A 17,965-nucleotide genomic window follows, 5' to 3' on the forward strand; every position below is an offset into this window, starting at 1 on the left:
CCTAATGCATTGCATTGTCATCAACTGAGCAGTGAATTTGTGAAATACTAGCAGAAATAAATAGGTAATTAGGATGTCCCTCCTAATGCAATGCATTGTCATCAACCGGGCTGTGATTGCAATCAAGTTTTGTGTTGATGTGTATAAGCATGCAAACATCCGAAATAATCAAGGCAATGTTTCCTTCCAAAAATGTGTTACCCTAAAATAGCCAGAATAATGGCTCCCATAGGATGACATTATAGGAAGACATTCACATAACACAGCAGGGCTTTCCACATCTCAGTGGTATGTGAGAGAGGGTCTGATAATTGTGATAATGGTAAAAATAACCCACAGTTATGATTTAGTCTTTAACACAAGTCTTTAACCAGAGTTATGATTTAGTATTTAACACAATGCTGTGTCGAATTTTGAAGCTATGCACAGTATGATAAATTACCTCAGTTAATAGCTTTGAATCCACCTATATTTCAAACATGAAACATATCAATTCTTACTGGATACTGGAAGAGATATCTTTCTTTTTTATATCACACTGAACACTAACGTAAAACACTAGTGGCCTGCAGTATTCAAGCACAGAGCGATCACTGCTCAGTGATTTACTTGAAGACAGAGGTTTCTTATCAGTGTAGAGAATCCTTCCATTTGTAGTCTCTTCTCATTGCGCTTTTGCCAATGCTATCTCAATCAGCTATCAGCCAGGGGAAGGATAGCTACCTTCTCTCCTACCTGACTGACAGACGAATACAGTGACAGAAAAACACAGAGTGACGGCTTAATAGACCAACCGACAGACGAACAGAATCAGGCTACACTGCCCCCTGTATTGCTGCAGGTTATACTCTAGGCCTGAGGCCCAGTGACTCAGTCGCCTCACTGCTCGGTGCCTTAAGAATAACAGTGAGGGACAGAGCTGGTGTGTCCTGTGTGATCTCATCATTGCGGTCCACAGAATCCCTCTTTGTTCCCCCTTATCCCGAATTCATGACCCCTGGAGGAGTAAACCAGTATTTTTGTGTGTGTGTGGGGGGGGGTCACTTCGTCACACACATGGCCATTCATCGCCTCTGTGTGAGGAAGCATGCATGGAAAATGTCCTTATTGAAACATGGAAGAAAGATAATGTCGTGTCCTCTCTGTTTCTTCTCAAAATTCGAAGTATTTTTTCTCTCTCTTCGTCTCTCTCTCCCTCTCATCATCCTTCCCTTGTCTCACCCTGTCTGGTCAAATGAAGGCTGTTCCACCAGTGTCACAGGGGATGGACTTGCTGGGTCCATGGTGGTTGACGGCTTGTTTCACAGCGCTGACCTACTTCACCAAGCCTGGCCTCAATAGTTGGGGAGCACTGTGGTGTGCCGGGATACACCTGGCTAGCACCACTAGCTAATTAGTTACATCCAGACAGTCACATTCAGGGATTATACCCAGCACACTCCGCTCTCTCGCCCACAGATCCCTATTCATTCGTGGGGCTGTGTTTTCGGAGCCTGCTAAACTCCCTGGGTCCTGGGGGAATGTCGGTTGCCTGGTGTGGTTGTCTGAGTGAGTGGTCACTCTGCATGTAAAAAAAACTGTCAGGCCGGATGGGAATATCAAGCATGGAGGTGATGTAATTAATAAACTTAAGGGCGGCAGGTAGCCTAGCGGTTAAGAGCGTTGGGCCAGTAACCGAAAGGAAGCTGGTTTGAGTCACAGAGACGACTCAGAGAAAAATATGCCCATGTGCCCTTGAGCAAGGCACTTAACCCTAATTGTTGCTCTGTCTGCTAATACATTTTTTTTTGTAATGTTTTAATGTAAACTTCCTCAGCAGTTAATCGACAGTTGTTCTCCACCATTAGATAACAGTGTGTTATGTGACGCCTGGCACCTGGGGAACTTAAGGTTTAATAGTGCATATGCCATGATGAATCTGTGCAGTGTTAGGTTTCACTCTGACAAATGTCTCTCCATATGCCGTCTGGTATGTTTTCAATGTGCTGTGGCACATTGTATGTTGTTGCCAATTTCATATGGCACATGCTCAATCAAAGTGAGATCAATAGAAACCTATTATCAATAAAATGACAGTCAACATTAAATAATTGCATTAAATAGATGTCTCCAAGCATATAATTTTGTTTACACAACTCGGTCAATGAGGTTTGATAGTATAAAACTATATCTACTATCTTCTAGAAATGAATGTCTGTTCTCTGTTGTTAGTGCCACTGATTGTAAAGATGGAGAGGTCCTAGTTATTCTCCCTCAACACTTTCCCCACTATTCCTCAGGAGTCACTGTGACACTGCTGAGAGAATGGTCCTACTCAATCCTCCGGCGGCAGCACTTCCTAAAGCATTTTCCTCAAAGTTCAGAATGTTTCTGATCCGAAATTGAATTTGCTGCATAATGCTACAAGCTGAAGCACTCACACAGTGGTGCCCTCATATTTCCTTCACTGGAAACAGTGTTCTCTAGCAACATCCTGTACTGTACAAACACACGTTAGTACAACACAGGAACTGACAGAAGACCTCCATGAAGGTAAGATAATGCCTTTACCACCACCTCATCATACTCACACTGTGTTGATTTCCATGTCCGGCCTGAGAATATATGTAGCACGTGTCTTTTGGAATGACTCATGGCCCTGAAATGTCCCTGCCATCTAAGCTACGCCACATTATCACAGGCTGGTGTGGAAGCAGGAAATGGAAAATCACTGCCATGCCGAGCGTGCGCTACAGTAGTAAGGTCCTGAAAGTCAAACCCCAGCAAGACAGGCACAGTGATCCTGCCATTTTAATTAACCCCAGAGCTGTGATAAGTTGTCCCCCCCCATCCCCCACCCCCCCATCTTTCTAATCTTCCCTTGTTGCAGTTTGAGAGTGGCTGAATGCACCAGGGAGGACTGTATCTCTCAAATTCAGGTGACAGCAGCCAACAAAAAAAGCCCATTTAATTTCTCTTAGTCTTGCTGATCTCCCTCACGTTCAAACATGATGAGAAAACGTTGTGTTTTGGTAAGATCCTCTAGAACCCTCAAACTAAGAATAGAATATGTTTCTAAACACTTCTACATCGATGTGGATGTTACCATGATTACGGATAATACTGAATGAATCATGAATAATGATGAGTGAGAAAGTTAGACGCACAAATTTCATACCCCAAAGACATGCTAACCCCTCACCATTACAATAACAGGGGATGTTAGCATTTTTTTTGGGGGCTTTGATATTTATGCGTCTGTAACTTTCTCAATACTTTTGTAATGCACTGCATCTGTAAGGTCCCTCAGTCGAGCAGTGAATTTTAAACACAGATTCAACCACAAAGACCAGGGAGGTTTTCCAATGCCTTGCAAAGAAGGGCACCTATTGGTAGATGGGTCAAAATAAAATAAAAAGCAGACACTAAATATCCCTTTGAGCATGGGGAAGTTATTACACTTCGGATGGTGTATCAATACACCCAGTCACTACAAAGTTACAGGCGTCCTTCCTAACTCAGTTTCCGGAGAAGAATTAAACCGCTTAGGGATTTGACCATGAGGCCAATGGTGACTTTAAAACTGTTACAGTTAATGGATATGATTAGAGAAAACTGAGGATGGATCAACAACATTGTAGTTACTGGACAATACGAACCTACACTGAACAAAAATATAAAACGCTGCGTGTAAAGTTTGGTCCCATGTTTCAAGAGCTAAAATAAAAGATCCCAGAAATGTTCCATTCCCACAAAAAGCTCATTTCTCTCAAATTTTGTGAACAAATTTGTCCACATACGGCTTCTTCACCTGTGGGATTGTCTGAGACCAGCCACACAGATGGGTCACACCAGATACTGACTAGTTTTCTGATCCACTTTTGTTAAGGTACCTGTGACCAACATATCTGTATTCCCAGTCATGTGAAATCCATAGATTAGGGCCTAATTAATTTATTTCAATTCACTGATTTCCTTATATGAACTGTAACTTAGTAAAATCTTCTAAATTGTTGCATGTTGCATTTATATTTTTGTTCACTGTAAATGACAGAGTGAAAAGAAGCAGGTACAGAATACAAATATTCCAAAACATGCATCCTGTTTGCAATAAGTGTAACGGTGTTCGTTTGTTGAAGGAAGAGAGTCGGACCGAAATGCAGCGTGTTGGTTACTCATGACTTTAATGAAGTAATCGCGGTACATGAAATAACTGATACAAAATACAAAAACAACAAAACGGAACGTGAAACTATTACAGCCTATCTGGTGAACACTACACAGAGACAGGAACAATCACCCACGAATTACAAAGTGAACTTAGGCTACCTAAATACGGTTCCCAATCCGAGACAACGAGAATCACCTGACTCCAATTGAGAACCACCTAAGGCAGCCAAGCCTAACTAGACACACCCCTAATCATACACAATCCCAATGCTAAACAAACCCCAATACGAACCCAACACATAAACCCATGTCACACCCTGGCCTGACCAAAATATATAACGAAAACACAAAACATATTGACCAAGGTGTGACAATAAGTCACAAAAGTAAAACTGCAAAAACGTTATGTCCTGAATACAAAGTGTTATATTTAAGGCAAATCCAACACAATACATCACTGACTACCACTCTTCATATTTCCAAGCATGGTGGTGGATGCATCATGTTATGGGTATGCTTGTCATCGGCAAGAACTAGAGTTTTTTTTTTTGATAAAAATAAACGGAATAGAGCTAAGCAAAGGAAAAATCCTGCAGGAAAACCTGGGTCAGTCTGCTTTCCAACAGACATTTGGAGAAAAATTCACCTTTCAGCATGACAATAACCTAAAACACAAGGCCAAATATACACTGGAGTTGCTTACCAAGACGTGGCCTAGTTACAGTTTTGATTTAAATCTGCCTGGAAACTAGACTTGAATGGCTGTCAACAACCAACTTGACAGAGATTAAAATAAAATATTGTACAATCCAGGTGTGCAAAGCTCTTAGAGACTTACAGTGAAAGACTCATAACTGTAATCGCTGCTAAAGGTGATTCTAACATGTATTGACTCAGGCTTGTGAAAACGTATGCAAATTAGATATTCATTTTTTAATTTTCAATAAATTTGCAACAATTTATAAAAACATGTTTCCCCTTTGCCATTATGGGTTATTGTGTGTAGATCAATTTAATTTATTTTGAATTCAGGCTGTAACAACAAAATGTGGAATAAGTCAAGGGGTATGAGTACTTTCTGAAGGCACCTTAGGTCCCTCTCCTCACAAGGAAAACCTTTTCCTCAGGGACCCATAAAGTCCGCCATGATAGATTTTCCCGCCATTTAATTTTGCGAAAAACACTTAAATCGCTAGTTCTCTGCAACCAAATGACCAAAACTTGATATGTAGCATCTATGAACAAAGGTCTCAACGCAATATTTTCCAGACTAGTACCCAAAACAACATGGCCTCCATGATCAATAAACATTCACGTGGTCTGGCATATACATGCATATAAGTCAGTTACAGATTGTAACTTATATTGTAACAACATTTGGTATACATGTTGCAAACACTGTAAAAACTCAACATGCAAGAACATTCATATCGGGGGTGCTGCAACGGGCACGTTTTGTTACTGTCAGTACAGTCGAGTTTGAATTGTTGTCACTAATTGGCCCATGGGGAGGGGGGGGGGGGAACTGCATCATTCATGGGGACTAAATGTTTACTGTTGCCTTGTTTAAGGGTAGTTTTAAAAGAGTTTCCTGCAGGAATGCTTTTTAAATGTGCAGGGGCTGAAATTCCAAACTGAAAATATCTCATGATTCCATTGGTGCGAAACAGAACAAAAGCAGAATTACCCCACTGGGGAAAAAAGCACCAGTTCACTGAGCCAAAGACCCAAGCTATTTGCAAGGCATCCGATACAGCAGTGTTGAAATGCACTGCAATGTCTGATTATCAGAATATTACCACATCAAAACAATCTTGGATTCATTTTTTACTTGTTTTGTTAAATAACTGCCGTAGCTTCCTACCATCAAGTTTCTCAGGGGGTCACTTAGAAGCTTCTTAAGTGAACAGTGAAGAGGCAACACTCTTCACATTAGGCTCTGAATACTGGCATTCTAGGCAGAGTTGCAAAGAAAAAAACCATATCTCAGACTGGCCAATAAAAAGAAAAGATTAAGATGGGCAAAAGAACACAGACACTTGAGAGGCGATCTCTGCCTAGAAGGCCAGCACCCCGGAGTCACCTCTTCACTGTTGACGTTGAGACTGGTATTTTACGGCTACTATTTAATGAAGCTGTCAGTTGAGGACTTGTGAGGCTTCCGTTTTTCTAATGTACTCGTCCTCTTGCTCCGTTGTGTCCCAGGGCCTCCCACTCTTTCTATTCTGGTTAGAGCCAGTTTGCGCTGTTTTGTGAAGGGAGAAGTACACAGCGCTGTACGGGATCTTCAGTTTATTGGTAATTTCTTGCATGGGATAGCCTTCATTTCTCAGAACAAGAATAGAGAGACGACATTCAGAAGAAAGTTCTTTGTTTCTGGCCATTTTGAACCTGTAATCGAACCCACAAATGCTGATGCTCCAGATACTCAACTAGTCAAAAGAAGGCCAGTTGTATTGCTTCTTTAATGGCTAACATAATGGCAAAAGGGTTTTCTAATGATCAATTAGCCTTTTAAAATGACGAACTTGGATTAGCTAACACAACGTGCCATTGGAACACAGGAGTGATGGTTGCTGATAATGGGCCTCTTTATGCCTATGTAGTTATTCCATAAAAAAATCTGCCGTTTCTAGCTACAATAGTCATTTACAACATTAACAATGTCTACACTGTATTTCTGATCAATTCGATGTACATTTTAATGGACAAAAAATGTGCTTTTCTTTCAAAAACAAAGACATTTCTAAGTGACCCCAAACTTTTGAACGGTAGTGTATGTAAAGGTAATATTTTGGTTTTTCATTTTTAATACATTTGCAAAACTTTCTAAAAATCTGTTTTTGCTTTGTCATTATGGGGTATAGTGTGTGGATTGATGAGGGGGGGAAAAAACGATTTAATCCATTTTAGAAAAAGGCTGTAATGTAACAACATTTTTTTAAAGTCAAGGGGTCTGAATACTTTACGAATGCACTGCACAGTCAATGAACTCTTGTAAAGGGGCATGGCTGACAACAAGGTTATTTTCAGAGAAAAATGCAGATGTAAATGGCAGACATCATCCTTCATTTAACAAACTGACAATGGCGTGACCATTGTTACATCGGTGAGTGCTACAAAGAAAACATAGAATTTTGTTTTCAATATCCATTTTCTTACATTCATTTATGAATATTGAAAAATATTAACATTCATATTTTAAATATGTAAAAACATATTTGGCTAACGTTTTCATATATTGTTGAACATAATCTACTCTACGGGCATATATTAAAGTTCCACAGTGGCCCATTTTAAATATAGACATTGGTTACATTGTCTACTATGACAATCACAGCCCTCCTTTCACTTACTGCATATCATTGCAAATCCAGCAAATCACCAGTAGAGGGCGACCATTTTGAATCTATTTCACCGTCACTCTGTTGGTAATGTTTACAAATTGGATCTTAACGCTAAAAAGTAGCAGAGATCCCACTCTGGAACTTTGATATGCCCGTAGAGTATATTATGTTCAACTGAAATATTAGCCAAATCAAAAATTTTATATTTTCAATATTCAGGTTTATATTTTCAATATTAGTAAATTAATGTCTGAAAATGATTATTGACATCAAAATACTATTCATAGGCCTACAGAGCAAGCGGTAAGTCTTCATATGACACCAAGTTTTGCTTTGTAGCACCTACAGATAAAACATGGAGTCTTAAAGAAATGCTTCTGAACTTTGGTGACTCTAAACCTCTGGCTTTGGCCTGGATGTGTCAATATCCTCATTTCCATCCACAGTTTTCATGTGAGTAAAGTCATACAGTAAAAAAAAATCACAACAGCTGTCATAGAAACAGGAAGATAGAAACAGGAAGACAGATAATTTGTTCGTTCAACATGGTGAGATCTTTTTGTGTCTGTAAAATGAATTATGCGAGAACTGGCAGTGGAAATATTGATATAATATCCATCATATCAAAGTAAACATGGAGTCACACAATGATATGGTGTGGTCCTCCCACTACGATAAATGATGAACTTCACAGGGAAGTAAACGTGCACGGTAATGAGCTTGATGCTCCTTTCCAATAAATAGAGGGTCTTATCCTGTTGACATGATGATCAATGCTTGACTGACATTTGACAAATAAAAATATTATCCATAATGATCTCATCATGTAGACTAGCCTACCTAGCCTAGAGTGGAAAATGTGTCATCACGCACCGATTTTTAACAGCAACAAGTCAGTTTGGTGGAAACGGCGCATTTCAGTTCTTTATGCATATTTACATTGAAAATCTGTCGCCAATTGGATGGATACCTAGATAAAGTGTAGTTCATACATGCATAATCTACGGTCTTACCTCAATTAACCATGAAATCCCTAGTTTGAAAGCAGCTTTTTACTGTAAGCTGTGCTGTGCCATTTTCCCTCATGTGGGCCAGCCCCCTAGCAATTCAAGTTCTAGCTTCAGCCCCTTGCCATTTGAGTGACAGCTAGCAAAGACACCCACAGAGCAGAGTGAGAGAGAGAGCAATGACGTGGTGCACATATTGGCACATGTGACTTAATAAACAATTTTCTGGGACTACTTTTGGCTTGTGAGCGCTACTTTCAGAATTACTGGCTAAAAAGTATACAAAAGTACCACAGAATCTCTTTAAAGGGGGCCTGGGTAAGGCAAAAATATCACGAATATTCAAATTTACAATGAATTATTTCTAAATCATGCTTTAAGATTCACATTTTAAATATATGTTAAAGCACCCATGCACTTTTTAAATCACTGTATGTCTAATACATCACTGTGTGTTTATTTCTTTGAGCCTCCTTTTGCCATTGAAATGCTCATTCTGATAGTGTGGGCTTGTTGATACAAATGTAAATATATTTACATACTTAGCCCTGCTTGGCGGACAGGATCGTCTAGAGCCCTTAAACTCAACTCTGGACCTCGAAGCCAGTTCCACTGTGGTTTTTCATTGTTCCCCTCTAATCAGGGACTGATTTAGACCTGGGACACCAGGTGGATAATATTAATTATCAGGTAGAACCAAAAAAATCTTATAGGGTAAGAGTTGAATATGCCTCCTTTAGAGCCTACCCCGCTTACCCCTTCAAAGAAGGAGGATACATATGCAAATAAAAGATGACTGGTCATTGGTCAGAATAATCACATCAGATTGTGAGCCATGATCTGGGCCAAAAACACCATCCCACCTGAACAGGCTGAAATGACACAAAAATAGCATTATTATAATTTTTACAATTTCAGTGTTATTGGAAATATCATTAAAAAAACAGGAAGTCACATTTTGAAACTGCACTGCCCCTTTAACAAGGACCCTTTAATTACATTTTGTGAAAATCTCCAAAATCACCCTAATGCAGCATTTGCCAGTATTAAACTAAACACAAACAGGACATTGTCCATCTGAGACTTGCCAAAGGTTAACCCTGCTTGGACTGGATACCCCATTTTCAGTTTCAACTTTTGTTCAGAGTGAACTTTTTGTCTGACTCTATATGGTTCCATTTGACGTCAGAGTGACTCTCATGAGCCATGTAAGGCTCTTTGACCTCACTCACATTGAAATTACACTCCGAAATTAAACTCCAAAACTGCAAGTGACATTCAACCATGGCTCAGCAAAGAGTTTTAGTATTGATGATCTGCTTGCAGAGACAGTGACTAGGATTGCTTGTTAGACCAAGCTCTGTATGACTATCTATATCATGCTGAGTTAAGTATTTCAAATATTTCACAAAATGTTATCAATTTAATATTTAAAGTATTTGATTCAAACAAGCACCAGTCTTCACATTCCATCTTAAAGGGCCAGATAGATTCTGGGGTTCCCTTTAATAGTTCCAGACATTCTAACCATTTTATCTTCAGCTGTTCAGTGCCTAGTCATGCTGCCATAGGAAAGAGGAACAAAGTTGCGCTGTGAGACCCAGGAAGTGTTGCCTAGCCATGTGAATGGCTTGGATGCACCAGAACAATGCTCGCCGCCTGCCGTTTCCTCAGACAGCCACCCAAATTCCATGTATTATACCCCAGGTTGCCTAGCAGTGGAACCCTCCTATTGGAGCCTCAATCACACATTACAACCTGCCAAAAAACATTGGTTTAAAAGCCATGAAAATAACCACTGCATTTTCAAAGTTTCTATCAAACAGCCTTTTCTTTTGCAATACAGAAACCGGGGGAAAAAATATTTTTGCTTCAGCAAACACATTTCTTGATCCATGTTTAATTATTGTTGTGTGAAGAGGTGGAGCAAGTTTGTATTTCCAGCTGCAGAATTTTAGCCATTGCCTAAAATTTGCTCAGGAGCTCTTTTCAGGAGTTGAAACGATGAACCTCCCTATTCAAGTGCTCCATCTGCTTGACTTTCACTAGGTTGAATGACAACAACTAATGAGTAAAAGAGATCCTATGCCTGGCAGAATCTGTCCTTACTACTATATTATAACTGATTAGATCACTCTCAATCCTGTGTGTTATCGATCTCAGCCTAAAGTACTGTCATTACAGATATACACTTAGTATACAAAACATTAAGGAAACCTGCTCTTTCCATGACAGACTGAATAGGTGAATCAAGGTGAAAGCTATGATCCCTTATTGATGTCACTTGTTAAATCCACTTCAGTGTAGATAAAGGAGAGGAGACTGGTTAAAGGATTTTTAAGCCTTGGATTTTTTATGTATGTCTTTTCAGAAGTTGATTGGGCAAGACTAAAGATTTAAGTGCCTTTGAACGGGGTATGGTAGTAGGTGCCAGTTGCACTGGTTTGTGTCAACAACTGCAACACTGCTGGGTTTTTGACTCATAACAGTTTCCTGTGTGTATCAATGGTCCACGACCCTAAGGATATCCAGACAACTTGGCACAACTGTGGGAAGCATTTGACTCAACATGGGCTTTCGACACCTTGTAGAGTCCATGCCCTGATGAACTGAGGCTGTTCTGAGGGCAAAAGGGGGCTTGCAACTCAATATTAGGGAGGTGGCCCTAATGCTTGGTATACTCCGTGTACATTGCCCAGTTGCACCATTGCAAGATAGTCAAAGAAATACATCTTATGAGGTGAGAGAACGCAACAAGGTTGGTAATTGAAATAAAAGAGCTCCATTGAAGGAGCCAATTTGTAAGTCGCTCTGGATAAGAGCGTCTGCTAAATGACTTAAATGTATGTAAATGAGACGGAGCCTCCATTTTCTACAGTGAAGCATAAAATGTGTCTTGTTTATGCCCTGAGGCCAGGCGGGACAAAAATGACCCATAAGATAATGGATTCAGAGGACATGTCTCTTTTCATTCATCTTACAACCCACCATGCAAGCAATGAATGTTATTACAGTTCTTGTAATATTTAATAAAAAATAGAAAGTGTGTCAGGCAGCCAAGAAAAGCTCAAAAGCTGCAAAAAAAGATGGTTCATTGCAGTAAACTCATTGTTGTGGGAAATTACCACAGAGCCAAAGATCTGCTTCGACTGAATAAAGTGGAGGGACAGAAATCAAGTTTGGTGCAATGATGCTACTCTGTTGTTCTCTGTTGTTGTGTTGATGAATTCCCTCAAGTTAGTCTGTGACAGGCTGCAAAACAATAAAGCTACACAGTCCCTAAAGGGAAAAGCAGTTCCGAAACCTGTATTGCTTGTAATTGTCCACCATTCCTCTTTAGGATAGAGTACATCTTTACATAATTTATATAATGCAGTTTACAAAGCTATTGTTTACCTGCTCACTACATTACACTACCTGATGAATGTTTTTGTTTCAAATATTGATTTGCATGTAAACATTTAGCCTTATCAAAAAAAATTATCCTGAAGCTGCCATTAGCCTATAGCTAAAAGGTTAGAGAGATGATGGGGAAACCAGGAGGAGTTGATAGACTCACCGATGAGTCTATCTAGTGGTGTAGCAGACTCCCTTTTCTGATATTCCGTCATGGCATCAGCTAATCCAAGCTTCCACAAACACAACACGTCACAACCCTGATACAAGGATGCTCCATTCCATCAGAAGCACATTCATCTGCATCCATCCAGTCATTTCAGATATGGCCTTTTTCATATCTCTTGGCATAGAAAGAGTATTATTGCATTCTTGGACAATTCAGTACAGTAACTTCCAGCTGGTCACAGAAACCTTGAAGCCTGATTCTTTGAGACAGCAACATCCTGATAACAAAAACAACAGCGAGTCACTTTCACAGTGAGAGTTGAATTTTCTCCCTCCAGGACAACAACAGCCCCAAAGCAGCCGAGTGGGCAGCCCGATCTGGGCCTGCACAGACTACACCTCGCGGGACATTGTACTCTGGCTATATGGGAGTTCTAGGGATGAAGAGGAGCAGCATATGGCAAGGAGAAAGTAGAGAGTAGGCAGACCAAGGCAAGACCACCAGCTGTCATCCTCCACTGTGCCCTCTCACTGTCGCAGTTGGACCTCCATTACCCCTGTCTGAGGCTCAGAGGCACACACAGTAAGCAGATACACAAGCACATGCCACAGACATTCCACAAGAGAGGAACCAACACAAAGCACCACTTGCTTGAGTATAGAGTGTACACAAACACACTTCTTAAGGTGATATGGCACTGGCAAACACACACACACACACTGTTGATCCAAAATAAATCTTAGCAGAGAGAGGAATAAAAAAAAGCAACAGAGTATTAATTTAACAACTCTGATCCTGGGGTTTGGATGACTCAAGTAAACCCTTGTTTTCAATTAATGAGTCTCCGACTGGTTTGGATAGGCTTTGCTGTAAGACCCATATAGGTGCTCCCAAGTGGCGCAGCGGTCTAAGGTACTGCATCTCAGTGCTAGAGGCATCACTACAGACACCCTGGTTTGAATCCAGGCTGTATCACAACCGGCCGTGATTGGGAGTACAATAGGGCGGCGCACAATTGGCCCAGCATGGTCCGGGTTTGGCCGGTCTAGGCCGTCATTGTAAATGCTGGCCTTCTAGGCAGAGTTCCAGTGTCTGTGTTCTTTTTACCATCTTTTATTTTTATTAGCCAGTCTGAGATATGGCTTTTTCTTTGCAACTCTGCCTAGAAGGCCAGCATCCCGGAGTCACGTCTTCACTGTTGATGTTGAGACTGGTGTTTTGCGGCTACTATTTAATGAAGCTGCCAGTTGAGGACTTGTGAGAGGTATGTTTCTCAAACTAGACACTCTAATGTTCTTGTCCTCTTGATCAGTTGTGCACCGGGGTCTCCCACTCCTCTTTCTATTCTGGTTAGGGCCAGTTTGTGCTGTTCTGCGAAGGGAGAAGTACACCGCGTTGTACGAGATCTTCAGTTTCTTGGCAATTTCTCACCTTCATTTCTCAGAACAAGAATTAGACTGACAAGTTTCAGAAGAAAGTTCTTTGTTTCTAGCCTTTTGAGCCTGTAATCGAACCCACAAATGCTGAATCTCCCAGATACTCAACTAGTCTAAAGGCCAGTTTTATTGCTTCTTTACTCAGCACAACCGTTTTCAGCTGTGCTAACATAATTGCAAAAGGGTTTTCTAATGATCAATTAGCCTTTTAAAATTATAAACTTGGATTAGCTAAAACAATGTGCCATTGGAAGACAGAAGTGATGATTGCTGATAAATGAAACTCTGTATGCCTATGTAGATAGTCCATAAAACAAATCTGCATTTCCAGGTACAATAGTCATTTACAACATTAACAATGTCTACACTGTATTTCTGAACAATTTGATGTTATTTTAATGGACCAAAAAAGTGTAATTTATTTTAAAAACAAGGAAATTTGTTACCTGAAAAAAAACAAGGAAAGTGACCCGAAAACTATTCAACTAGAGGTCAACCGATTAATCGGAATGGCCGATAAATTAGGGCCAATTTTAAGTTTTCATAACAATCGGAAATTGGTATTTTTAGACACCGATTTTGCCAATTGTTTTTTTTTTTTTTTACACACCTTTTATTTAATCTTTATTTAACTAGGCACGTCAGTTAAGAACACATTCTTATTTTCAATGACGGCCTAGGAACGGTGGGTTAACTGCATCGTTCAGGGGCAGAACAACAGATTTTCACCTTCACCTTTCACCTTGTCAGCAATCTTGCAACCTTACAGTTAACTAGTCCAACGTAATAACGACCGTTGCACTCCATAAGGAGACTGCCTGTTACGCAAATGCAGGAAGGTAATTTGCTAGCTAGCATGAAACTTATCTTATAAAAAAAAACAAATCAATCATAATCACTAGTTAACTACACATAGTTGATGATATCAGCAGTTCTTCATTGTGCTCAAGCATTGCGCTGTTTATGACTTCAAGCCTATCAACTCCCAAGAGGAGGCTGGTGTAACCGAAGTGAAATTGCTGGCTAGTTAGCGCGCACTAATAGCTTTCCAAACGTCACTCGCTCTGAGCCTTGGGGTGGTTGTTTCCCTTGCTCTGTATGGGTAACACTGCTTCGAGGGTGGCTTTTGTCGTTGTGTTCCTGGTTCGAGCCCAGGGAGGAGCGAGGAGAGGGACGGAAAGCTATACTGTTACACTGGCAATACTAAAGTGCCTATAAGAACATCCAATAGTCAAAGGTTAATGAAATACAAATGGTATAGAGGGGAATAGTTCTATAATTCCTATAATAACTACAACCTAAAACTTCTTACCTGGGAATATTGAAGACTCATGTTAAAAGGAACCACCAGCTTTCATATGTTCTCATGTTCTGAGCAAGGAACTGAAACGTTAGCTTTCTTACATTGCACATATTGCACTTTTACTTTCTTCTCCAACACTTTGTTTTTGCATTATTTAAACCAAATTGAACATGTTTCATTATTCATTTGAGGCTAAATTGATTTTATTGATGTATTATATTAAGTTAAAATAAGTGTTCATTCAGTATTGTTGTAATTGTCATTATTACAAATACCAATTATTCGGCCATTTAAAAAAAATAATGTATCAGCTTTTTTGGTCCTCCAATAATCGGTATCATCGTTGAAAAATCATAATCGGTCGACCTCTATTTTCAACTGTAGTGTATATATAAATAAATATAATTCAAATAATAAAAAAGAGAAAAAAAGGCAAACTTACTGAACAAAGGGGCTTGACAGCTATTTTTCACCCAGACTCTACACTTGACATTATGCTGATGACCACTGTCACAGCTTTTGCAGAGACCAGTAATTACTTATTTTCTGACCAGTGAATAGCATACACTACAATTGCTCATTTGAACCCTTAAGAGAGTCTGGAATGCTGGTTTTGGGCTTTGGAAAAAAAGTAACACCTTTTAAAAGCAGAACACAAGCAGGATGAAAATCAAAACATTACTCTTGTTACGTCCGTCGTCGAAATGAGACCAAAGCGCAGCGTGGAAAGTGTACATCTTTATTTTAGATGAACACCAAAAAACAACAAAAGATAAACGAACGTAATGTTCTGCAGGCTACACAGTAACAAGATCCCACAAACTCAGGTGGAAATCAGGCTGCCTAAGTATGATTCCCAATCAGAGAAAACAACAGACAGCTGCCTCTGATTGGGAACCATACCCGACCAACAAAGAAATAGAAAACTAGAATGCCCACCCAAATCACACCCTGACCTAACCAAATAGAGAAATAAACAGGCTCTCTAAGGTCAGGGCGTGACAGTACCCCCCCCCCCCCAAAGGTGCGGACTCCGGCCGCAAAACCTGACTAAGAGAGAGGGTCCGGGTGGGCATCTAGCCTCGGTGCGGCGCCGGTTGGGGGCGTAGACCCCGCTCCGCTTGCTGATCCCTCCGCTTCCGTGAAACCAGACCGCGGATCATCGCAGGAGGCTCCGGACCGTGGATCGTCGCCGGAGGAACCGGACCGTGGATTGTCGCCGAAGACTCCGGACCGTGGATCGTCGCCGGAGGAACCGGACCGTGGATCGTCGCCGGAGGAACCGGACCGTGGATCGTCGCCGGAGGAACCGGACCGTGGATCCTCGCCGGAGGAACCGGACCGTGGATCCTCGCCGGAGGAACCGGACCGTGGATCGTCGCCGGAGGAACCGGACCGTGGATCGTCGCCGGAGGAACCGAACCGTGGATCGTCGCCGGAGGTTGGGTTTACACTGAAAGTGTTGTTTTTTTCATCTCGAAGATGTATACAAATGATTATTTTTTAAGTTTTAGTTGCAATGCAAAAAAAAATACAACGGACCAAGGCATTAACAAGGCATTCTGCATTATAAGATTATCAGCTATACAGGTGGGACCATGTGAACGACAATCCCAATGCTCCGTTTTAACGGTGTGCAGTAATTTAACCTTTAGATTTTTGAAAATTATTTATTGCTGATGTGAAATATAGGTATGTTTCCAAAACCGTACCCCCAAGTAATGCTTAAAGTTCAGTCCAAGCCTCCCGGCAAAAAGATGCGTCCCCTGGCCAAAAGATAACAGTACTCCCAAGGGCAGAAGACAGCGCCTATGAATGGACTACCCGCGCGACCCAACTGGAAATCACAATTTGGGAACCACTAGGCTACTACTTTAGGGAATTGTGATTTATGCAGGTGGTTGATGATTGCTGAATCTTCATGCTACAACACTATTGTTTCCATACAATTATCAAAAACACATAACCAAAAACAGCATTTCAATATTTTTTGAAATACGACAATGTAGGCTAATGTAAAATTGCATTCACACACTGCTGAATTTTTTTTTTCTTGCTCTGACCAATTGCTCCGCTGTTTCAGAAAATGACGTTTTGATAAAACGTGCACTGAATTTAAACTTGGCAAGTGGTGCTTTACAAAAGAAACGAATGAAGCAACAATAATACGCTATGTCAAGTGTTTGATGTAAAATTAAAAACGAATAATTATACATAGCCTATGCTCGAATTGTATGCATTTTATCACATTTGGTCCAGTCAAGTTGGGAGTAGCCTAACATTTCTCATTCTTACCTGCTAAACACTTTTCTTATCCTTTGAACCAGGGTCGGCGATGCCGTGATGGTTTCAGGAGGCATGGTCTCAATGGTGTTGACAACATGATTCTGCTGCGAGGATATCATCTCTGAACTAAACATTTAACGACCAGAAACCAGGGTGCATTCTGCTCCGTGCAAGGAGAGGACGTAGGTCTCGGATACTCCACGAGGGACTAGATCCGATTATCGGTGCGCGCGATGGACAACCTCAGCATTCATTCCATGGTTCACACAGGTGAAGATGATGACGCTGCTATATTTACAAAAAGTGAAGAATGTGTGTTGGCCACACACGCGGGGAGTTCATGAAAGATGCACCTGTACCTTAATGAAATGTTTGCAGAGGTACCCCGGTTCGTCAGTGTGCATTTTCTGAATGCCTACTTCAGACTGTGCGGTGATTATGAGAGGCGACTGGTTTTGGAAGGGACGTGAACTACCTTTATTAGCCAGCAGGGAGAGTGCATTCACCACAGTTAGTGCTGTTGAACCTGAGGGGAAAAAACACTGATTTCGGTCTACTGTTGGAATACAGCAATGTAAATAGCCTGCAGATAAAGCGGATAGTTGTGCTCTATATACATAGTCCCTACAAATAGTCTGGTGTGGGGTTATAACAGATAAGCAATGCAGGTGTTCATTGGCGAAAATAAGCATTATGGAAATGTAAACCTATTTTTACTTTTTCAGTTTCAAAACTGACTGAATATTCCATATGGATATTACATTTACATTTAAGTATAACCTAATGATTCTATTTGAATGGATAAAAGAAAGGAAATATTTGTATATTCATTAAAATAAATGTCATGTCATCCATATCAGTTGAATAACAGC

At 40.6% G+C, this 17,965-nt stretch overlaps 1 protein-coding gene across 1 annotated transcript in view; it reads right to left on the minus strand.

Moving 5' to 3' along the window:
- The window catches only part of LOC115107732 (solute carrier family 35 member F1-like), a 153,085-nt gene extending 135,571 nt beyond the window's left edge, over positions 1–17,514 (minus strand). The window contains exon 1 of the mRNA XM_029631318.2: positions 17,103–17,514. Coding sequence (XP_029487178.1) covers positions 17,103–17,227 — 125 coding nt within the window. The 5' untranslated portion in view covers positions 17,228–17,514. The remainder of the gene's footprint in view (positions 1–17,102) is intronic.
- Positions 17,515–17,965: the final 451 nt, after the last annotated feature.

This window comes from Oncorhynchus nerka, linkage group LG24 (genome assembly GCF_034236695.1).
Source record: "Oncorhynchus nerka isolate Pitt River linkage group LG24, Oner_Uvic_2.0, whole genome shotgun sequence".
Lineage (NCBI taxonomy): Eukaryota > Metazoa > Chordata > Actinopteri > Salmoniformes > Salmonidae > Oncorhynchus > Oncorhynchus nerka.